General features: G+C 44.9%; 1 protein-coding gene across 1 annotated transcript; it reads right to left on the bottom strand.

The window, feature by feature from the left end:
- Positions 1-6,307: 6,307 nt before the first annotated feature.
- LOC112074701 (transport and Golgi organization protein 1 homolog) lies at positions 6,308-9,450 on the bottom strand. The gene is made up of 9 exons (XM_024141818.2): positions 9,369-9,450; positions 9,130-9,240; positions 8,604-8,675; positions 8,383-8,487; positions 8,149-8,265; positions 7,883-7,965; positions 6,744-6,797; positions 6,512-6,616; positions 6,308-6,423 (listed from the first exon to the last, which is right to left on the bottom strand). Exons 2-6 carry the CDS (start codon positions 9,223-9,225, stop codon positions 7,900-7,902), a joined length of 456 nt encoding a protein of 151 aa, XP_023997586.1. The 5' UTR covers positions 9,226-9,240; positions 9,369-9,450; the 3' UTR covers positions 6,308-6,423; positions 6,512-6,616; positions 6,744-6,797; positions 7,883-7,899.
- Positions 9,451-9,530: the final 80 nt, after the last annotated feature.

Below are 9,530 nucleotides of genomic sequence, written 5' to 3'. Positions count from 1 at the left end.
TCCCTACCCAGGCTTGGCCAGACCACTGGTGGCTGGGTTTTGTGGGGATCGGGAGAGAGTCCAGTTCAAGAGGCCGTGGGAGAGGGTCTAGAGGTGATGTGTGTCTGTTCGGACATCATAAATACACGGTGACTAGCACTCAACGTAAAACACTGCAATATTCTCAAAAACTTCTAGAAAATGCTAAACCTTGGGCTCTCCTGGTTGGCAGTGTACAGGGGGAACGCTGAGCTGCTACGACACCACGCTTCAGCTGGTTCAATGCTACCATGCGGATTCATAAGCAATTTCTGTACCGGCCTGGTGCCGATGCAACTGTTAGCCCGCACCAATTTAAAACAACGAAACACTGAAAGGTCTGGTCTACCTTTGCAAGTTCCGGGAAAATTTTTGGCTTCACTGTCTCATGGATGAAGGCATACAACTCTTATTTTCGGGGTGCCAGCCCAGGACCTAGAGTAACCAAAGCTATCTCAAAAGAATAATATTTCGCAGATGCCTTCAACGAAGCCACCCTTTGGGCGCTCTCGATGCACAGCTTGGCACATCACTTTATGGAAGCATGTCGTCGTTGGACTCCAAACCAGCTTCACTCACGTAGGTAAACGCTGGGAAGGCATTTCAATTAACTCAAGGTCTGGCCTTGTAACCCAGTATATTTGGTTGGAATTTACCTTTGAATTTACCTCGCGACCCCATTTGTTCCACAAAATTGGTCGTTTTTGCTTTTTGTAATGAGCCATCAGATATTGCTCTGTGAGCAAGGGAGGGCTCGGCGTATAGAAGAGATGAGTCCTCCATTACCAAATCTGGCTAAGTCGCATATTATGGCAAGAACACAGCTCAATCAGAACAACCAAGCAAACGATCAACGATGACACCATGGTCTACTCACTAGGGCCGAACTTTGAAAGTTTTCTTTAAGTGCAGCCCTCCGCAAATACCCATCTAAGTCTCTATGATCACTGGGACTCTCATGAAAAACGCCGAGGGCAGAGACAAGACCCTAAGAAGTTCCTCCTCACTGTTCAGAGGCACTACAGTTCATTAGAGTTACCACCACCAAAATATATATGCTCTCTTAGAGTTCCAAGTAACAGACCACATTCAACATCAACTGTCATTCAGCAGTTTGTTAGGCATGACCGAACGATCGTGAATCTAGTGTGGTTCACCTACGGTTGAATTGCTGCAAAGAAAATGGCACCACTACTAAAAGGACCCCCCATCAAGACGAGACTATGACTTGGGCCAATAAACCACGACGGCAATGGTAGATGGCAGCATGTGATGAAAACTGTCCTTTGGTCTGAAGAGAATACAAAATATTTTGAGAGTTTCGGTTCCAATTCCTGATCGTGTCTTTCTGTAGGGAGGCGCAGAGGTAAGGAGTGTATAGGGTCGAATGTATTTCCTTCTATGACTCGCTTGGTTCCCATACCGGTGGCGAGAAGTAGGAGGTGGTGGGTGGTCGTAGAAGGTGTTTTGCGGGTGGAAACTGCCAATCTGCTGATCAATTTCAGGAAATTCAAGGGGCCCCTTAGAGCCGAGCCTAATGTTGGGCCAACAAGGCGGCGTCAAACATGTCATGCAGTGATACCTTTTCGCTCTATCAGCCATCTGGTTTTGCGCTTAGTGGGACTTATATTTGGTTTGGGTCAACAGGACATTGACCCAACGGAACATCAGCTCCAGTTCCCATTGCTGTGTGGAGGGCTATTCTGACGCCAGGAGGAGTGGATGGAGGTGGTGCATCAAGAAATGGCCTGGCCATAACCAGGCAACAAGTCCAACACCACGCGACCCTTTTCAAACCCAATTGGAAGATGTGTTCGGGCACAGAAAGTTCTGGACCGGCCGAGGAGTGTCAGGAAAAGCAGCAAACAGAGCACAGCATGTGGGAACTCCTTCACAGACTCGTTCAGTTACAGAAAGCCGCCCAAATTCAGGTGAATAGCACGTTGAGAGAATGCCTAAGACTCGTGCAAAGCGGTCATTTCCAATTCAACCGCGGAGCTTAGGCTTACAAGATCATCAAAAATAACTGATCTGATTTCGTTTATAACTCGTTAATGGTTATTCCATGTTGGGACTCACATATCGTGTGTTGGTCATCAGTTTCTGTATGTCTTCACTATTGAGGGTCTAAGGGCAAACACATGAAAGAAATATATATTTAAGGGAATTAAAAGAAAAACCTACGAAATTGATGTTGCAGGTGTGTCCAAACTTCTGAACTGGTTATCTTTCCTTTCTATTTGAAGTAAGTGTGATGTTATACTACACAGTTAGAAAAACGTCGGAAGTTTCTAAATAAGTCCCAGTTTACGGTTGAGGGTCATTTGAAAACGTATCGTGGTTCTTCACAACTCCACAAATATTTCTCCTTGTTTACAAACACTATAGTTTTCGTCAAAAGATCGGTTAAGGTTATTACGTTCATTGGCCTTTCTCTAGCCACGACAAAGAACTGTTGTCTGGCACGCTTCTGATGGCAGACATAACGGAGCCTGCGTGGTCTCGATTACGATGCTAGTCAAAACTGGCCTGCATGAATTACAAGACTGTTTGTTACTTCTGAAAAGGCCAGCATCCGGAGTCGCCTCTTTGCCACTCCGTGACGTGAAAGACTGGTGTTTTTGCGGAGGGAGGTTTAAATGTAATGTTGCCATGGTCCTTAACGTGATGAGGCGTCTGTTATCAGAATCTGTATGACATCGACATGTCACCTTGTCTACTAGTTTTAGCGCTAGTTTGTGAACCGGGTGCGTCTCCACTCCTCCTTTCTATTCCTTTGTGTTAGATGCACAGTTTTGCCGCGCTGTTTTGCGGTGAAAAGAGTTAGTGTTACAGCTTCCTGGGCGGGCCGCCAGCGGTTTGGTGCCAAGATTCCTACCCTTTCAGAGATGTCTGATAGACATAGTAGCTCTCACTAAGGAATATCGCCTCTCATTTTCTCAGACAAGAAGATGACTTTGACGAGAGGGTCCACCGTAAGCAAAGTGTCTCCATCGTCTTCATCGGCCATTTTGAGCCAAGCTAAATAAACCCAACAAATGTGCTGATACTCCAGATACTAGCGACGTCTACAAAGGAAGCAAGAATTCTTAAATTAGCCTTACTTTAATCACGACAGTTCTTGGCAAACTTGTGCCTATAACAATACGCGTGCAAAAGGTTTCTAAAGATCAATTGCCGTGGGTTAAAATTATAGTCTACTTGGACTTGAGCATAACACAAAACGGCATGGGAACACAGGCAGCTAGTATGGTCTGCTGATAATTGGGTGGTTCTTTACCACCTGTAAGTCGCGCCATGTGACGATATTATCCAAATTAAAAAATAAAATCTGAAAAAATAAAGTCTCGTTTCGCAGCCTACACCATAGTCATCTCTACACCTCTAACTGTAGTACACTGTATTGTTTTTTGCATTCAGGAGTTGAGAACAATTAAATGCCTTTTTCCTTTCAGGAACACTAAGGACTCATTTCTGTAAGTCGCACTCACATGCCCGTTGATACCGGTTGAGTTTTGGAGGTTTAAATATTATATATACGGTATCCCAAATTGTATTGGAATCAGGCCAGTTATGGTCCTGGGCTCTCATCACCAAAGGGAAAGCAACAGGGCGAACGCTCTCTCCGTAACCTAACGGTTGCCCAACACTATGACTCACAACAGCTGAACACAACAAATAAAACCATCTTAGTCACCTGTACTGAAAGAGCACCGAGGGATTGCCAAGAGCGGCTTATCCTAATTGGGGGGAACAGCAATAACGCCAGGCGAGGGTGAACCATTACTGGAATCGTCTGGACCACGCTTACAACCAGCTTAGAGGTCGCAGAAGAGATGGGTATGTGCCAGTAGATGGGACGTATAGACTATGGGATGGCAGTGAACACGAGATACACGCAAATAATGTCCTTCGAAAAACTCCACGCAGAGTACGCTCATATGAAAGCCAAACAGTGAAGTGCAAGAGGGAACAGGTGTCCATATTGGGTAGGCCAATCTAAGGAGCAAGGATGAGAAGCAGCGATAGCAGCAAACGAATATATAAGGGAAAATATCTGAAGAACATAACTCTCACAGCGGAGAGTGAAACCGAGCCGGGAATATAAGGATATATGGTTGAGAAAAGACGCAGAGGGGTCAGGGCACTACATGGCGTAGAAACAAAGGGGGGCGTTATGGTATGACATGGGCTTGAGGATGAGATCAGAAGCTTACGGACCAATCAGGGGCAATGAAAGCCTGTCAGACCAGGAGGGGGGGGTTAGGACAGACCACGTGGTAGGGTGCTTGTTTTCCTTCGTTCTTTCCCCACCACGTGGGGGCGGGAAGGGGGGCACCCCGCAGTAAGTTCTTACATGGGCCGGGTACGAAAACTCCCCACCCTGTTAGCAGAATCCACTTTAACAACCACACTAACAATCACGGCAGGGCTGCCATAGGACCACTTTTTCTCAGTCTCTCCACATGGACACAGCCCTAGCCTCTCCAAGGAATTTACAAAGAAAACTCGGGCGCAGAAAAACTATTGATGTCTCGAGAGGGTGGGACCGATCTAATACCATGCAAGATGAGTACTCAGACTAGTCCCAAAAAGTCGGCAATGAACTAATTTGACATGCCAGTCACAGAGTGGATATTGCTCCAATGCGCGACATTAGCCACCAATTAGCACATCGGCTTGCAGGGTGATACGTTTCAGACACGTTAGTATACGCAAAAACATTCTCTGATCCTTATAGAATCACTGCAAGTCAGTATCAGCTCGCGGACTCTCTTCTATCTCAGGGGTTGCGGTACCAGTGCTTAGTAGTATGAGGGTCTGGGACGAGTGTCTCGCCTTACTGGAGGGGCTGCCCTTCACGACGTAGCCAGTACTAATATTAAGTGATACTGGAGCAGATTATGGTCTCCTTACCCTGCTACGGGTAGGTTATAGGGAGCGATCCATGCGCGTTGGCTGAACAGAGGCCTAAGAGCTCCTTCAGCTTGCCTTGGGTACCATGTGAGGTCCATTCAGTCCTAGGTCGAATCAAGAGAACCAGTGCAATCTAGACCTTTCAATACTGTGGTTAACTTCCCTTCAGATGCTAACGACTAAAGGTACTTCTTGCTCTCACCTGGGATTAATGTGCAGAGAACCTGGTGACCAAGGGAGACACTTTGCCAATTTGTTTGCCTTTCTCTTGACTGGCATTGTGCATTTCCTGTGCGTCCTCACACTGTGCCTTCTTTTTTTGACCTCTTCACACGTATTCAGACTAACTCAGACAGCTAAATGTGGAGATCTCGGACCAACATAAACCGGCACATGAAACAGATCGCCTGCGGTCTCCATTTTTTGAGTGAGAAGATAGGTGAGTCCTCTCTTTTGGTATTATTTTCGGCCCCGCAATTTGAGTCGTGGTAATGTACTCTAGTGGGTGCACCTCTGCCTCTATGAGTATAACCCGCAATGTTGTGTTAGCCTCCTCCCTGCCTCTTCCTTCTCGCGTGAACAGAGCTATCGCTCTGCTCGGGGCGGCATACGCAAATCCCCTGATGAGAGTGAAAGAAGGCGAGACATTTAAGAATCATTGCCTGTTTCTCTGGCCGTAAACTGCCACGTTACAGCCCTAATTTGGCGACTGTGCCAATAACAGCAATGACTTCTCCACAATGGACAAATAAAGTCCTGATCCTATTGGTAATGTGGCTCGAGGTCGAGGGGGTCGTGACGATTCTTGATGGGATGCAACCAATTTGGTTGTTTCTGTTAAACAATTGGACTCCAATCATAGGGTCGTATTTTGCTTACAAACCCCAGTTCTCGTGAGATTTGTTTTCTGCTCCTGCCCTCATGACTCGAACGTTTGGATTAAGATACTCTCCGGTCTGCATGTTCAGCTTCGTCCTGGTAATCTCTACTTGAACCGCGCGGGCTGCCTACATTCACGCTTGACCTTCCTGCGTTTCTAGCGGACCTGCGTACACTACCTGCATCCGTCAGCCGGCCTCTTCTCGTTGGGGCGCTCCAAACCTTCGCTCCGTGCGTTCATGCCTTGCCTGTTAATGGGCGACACAAATTTAAATCGAACATAAGTTTAAAGATGCCATCTTGAAGAGACCTCAACGACTCATCTAGGTAAATGATAGTTAGCGTGGAAAGATGACAAGGAAAATGTATTTTTTTACATGCTGTGGAACCATGGAGAACCAAACCCTACCTATGGTATTAACACATGAACTGCACTGCTTTCTTGATTCCAGCTTACTGCTGCAAAGCGTTCTCCTTCTGCTGGTACCTATCCCTCTGTCATCGATGTCATTCTCTGCTTGCAGGGTCTGTTACTGGGTCTATCTCCCAGGTGGTTCTTGTCCACTTTTCACCACAACATGGTGTCATGCTCCAGTTCCTGAAATTGCTCTGTGGTGAAAACACAGTTGATAGTGGCTTGAGAGAGAAAAGGCACGTGATTGGCCATATCAAATTCTGTTGCTGCGGACAGGCTAACCCTTCAGCTCTTTTCCTGGGGATCTTCTCTTCCTATCAGTGCAGCAGCGCAGCTTGGTCATGCAAGCGATCGCGCTCTTCCTACAACAGACAGAGTGGTCTGGACCTGTGGAAAGTTCTTCAACAGTTAGTGGAAGAGTTTGACACCACTTCTTGGTCTCTGAGCACAGTTTTACCGCTGCCTTCAGGTACACAGAAGATCTGGGTCCGTTCAAGAAAGAACTCAGTCTTACCCGAGAGAATCCATACATTTGCTTATGGCGGTTTTTGGATGATGGTCTGCTTGTCTGAAACAATGAATTTAAACACAGTGACACGTTTCAGGAAAGTAGGGTATTCGCGGCGTCAATGACTTCATCAGGAGAGGCATTTGATGTATAACTATCAAAATGCGTTTTTGGGGGCAAATGCCTTCTGGTACGTGTATATTCCATGTGCCTTATAACAAAATACTGTATGCCATCCGTAAAATACGCAATAAAGAAATGGTAACTATGAGCAGAGTTAGTTTAGCACGGAAAAAGGAAGGAACCTTCCCTCTAGCCATGATTGGCTGAGATAATGGAATAGGAGCTGGACTGCGCCATGAAACGAGTTCGGATTAGGTCTGCCATGTAGGCGCTTCTGTCTATAACATGAGCTTCTCAAGTATGTGTATTAGTAACCCTTTCTAAGCAGCTTTTTGAAAGATATCTCCACTTTTAGGAGACCAAGTTTTTGAAATCAGTGGACTGTCCGGTGGACAGCAGAGATGATAGCTAAGGAGATGGAGAAAATTCTGTGGTTTGATTGCAAATATGCAGAGGCAGTCGAAATTAGAACACATAGAAGGCTGTTGTTAAAACACCTGTCTCCTGAATACATCTTCAAACTAAGGGAAACCATTTCCAGATATAGTTGTGCTCTTTCAACCTTTTTGGTCAAGAAGTCGTTTTCCCATTGCAATAAAGCATATGTTAGCTAGCTAACAATAGTGTGAACAATGGCTGAATGGGTATAGACAAAGAAGAGCTTCCAGTATGGGTTACAAGTTTATCAACTTTCAAAGCAAAATTTACTTTCCCCTTGTTTCCTCAACTGTAGTGTATGATATACCATTTTGATGCTCCGAGTCTCTACTTTAATCCAATGTAAAAAAAAACACAATTTCAAATTTTGCTACATGACACAAATCACATGACAGTATCCCTAATCAGAGAAGGCTGGTGGAGGAGCTATAGAAGGACTGGCTCACTATAATGGCATAAATGGAACGGAGTCAAGCACATCTGTTTCCATGTATTTGGTTCCATTCCGCCATTACAAAGGAGCCGTCCTATAGCTCTCCCCCACCAGCCTCCTCTGATTAGGACACGGTGGTCAGGTGACTTACCGTTAGAGGCTACCCCGTTAGCAACAACTCCAGCCTTTCAGGTCTCGCAGGCGCCTCAGGTCTCCTAGCAGGTCAGATAGAACCTGCCAGAGAGGTTGAGAACCACCAATTGATACATTACACTTTTCCCCTGGAATCAGTCAAGAAGTATTTTTTTGGAACATAATACAGGTGACATGTTTCTTTGTCATCAGSGTGCATTTGAGAAGGTGTGAACAGGAATTGATGTGTGTAACAATATCGTAACGTGTAAAAAAAAACTCAACGTTGTGGTCCTTCTGAAGGAGGGAATCCTCCAGGTCTTTCTGGGACTTCTGGTAGACTTTGATCTGCTCGCTTGTCTCCCTGTGCTTCTCCTCCCACAACTTGGCAGCATGGTGCAGCTGTAACAAGGAAATTAGGTCATCAGGACGGTRCAATGCAGGCCCTGCATGGCCAATGAGTCCTACACAATGTCATGAGGYTTAAAGTGTGAATCGTTGTTCCATATTGGTACTCACCGAGAGGTTCTCCTCCTTCAGGGTGGCAATATCCTTCTCCAGAACCTGGACCTGGACATTCCGGGCATCTTCGTGGAGCTTGGCTTCATCCATCAGAATGGTAGACTACAGATTTAATGATAAGGATAATTAAAAGGAAATAAACACTTTACATTTGATTGTTGCAATGTTAATATATTTGACATATTTTCATTGGGCATGTTCACTTATATGACCTATACCTTCGAGAGTGCATCCTGGGTTTTCTTCTTGCTGCGCTTCAACTTCTCAATGGTTTTGTCCATTTCGGACATCTATGGGCAAAGATAATGATAAGCATAATGACAACCATCTTTCTCTTCCTCATCAACGAGCCATCCTATTTAGGATAGTAGCTGGCTAATAGTAGCTGCCTATGCTGTCTACATCACAAAAGCAACTGCTCTCTAGGGTGTCTCTCTCTCATTTGCAGGCTGTCCCTTTCTCTCTGTCTGCCCGCCCAAGTCCATGCAGCTGTAGGTGCAATGAATTGTGGTCATTTTAGTCAATTACCACATTTTCTGCACTAAACTATGTGGAATATTTATTTTCCTGTTGAAAACTACAACGTCCCGAAATATGTGCTTGATTTGATTTCTCTCTAGAGAAACGGCACATTGAGCTCACATAATAAACTAACTTAATGGAATTCAAATAATTGAACCGACGTCAGAGAATTGGTTGTTCTGAAACATTTTAATTACAGCTAAATTGCTCAATACTACTCACCATATCTTCATGTTTCGCAGTATTGGCCTGCTCTTTGTCAAAGGATATGGCGTGTAAGTTATTTTCCTCGTCCAGGCGCTCATTTTGTCTCTCCATCTCTTGCACAATATTCTATTGGATAGAAAAAGAAAATGCTTAGTCAATTTAAACACTATGTAGAAGAAAAAAATAATAAAAAATCAAATAATTGTCAGCATGACAATGACATGTGATCAAGATAATATTTCTTAGAGACTCACCTCCAATTCCTGGATCTTCTCCAGAGATAAAGTGGCAGATTTTTCAGACAGCTTTTGCTTTTCTTTAAGTTCTTCGCCCTGAGGGGAACCCAGTAGAAATATACTGTCAAAACATCTACTAAGATCCGACTTTTGAGTTCAAATGTGAATTAAGGTACAGTA

Source organism: Salvelinus sp. IW2-2015, unplaced genomic scaffold, assembly GCF_002910315.2.
Source record: "Salvelinus sp. IW2-2015 unplaced genomic scaffold, ASM291031v2 Un_scaffold2768, whole genome shotgun sequence".
NCBI lineage: Eukaryota > Metazoa > Chordata > Actinopteri > Salmoniformes > Salmonidae > Salvelinus > Salvelinus sp. IW2-2015.
Note: the sequence above shows the minus strand (reverse complement) of the source record. Positions and strands in the feature narration are given on the sequence as shown.

Coding starts and splice junctions, on each gene's coding strand:
- LOC112074701 (XM_024141818.2), bottom strand. CDS start 9,225: ATGGAGAGACAAAATGAGCGCCTGGACGAGGAAAATAACTTACACGCC. Junction 8,488..8,603: donor CCCAGGATGCACTCTCGAAG/GTATAGGTCATA, acceptor TTAAATCTGTAG/TCTACCATTCTGATGGATGA. Junction 7,966..8,148: donor TCCTTCAGAAGGACCACAAC/GTTGAGTTTTTT, acceptor CCTCTCTGGCAG/GTTCTATCTGACCTGCTAGG.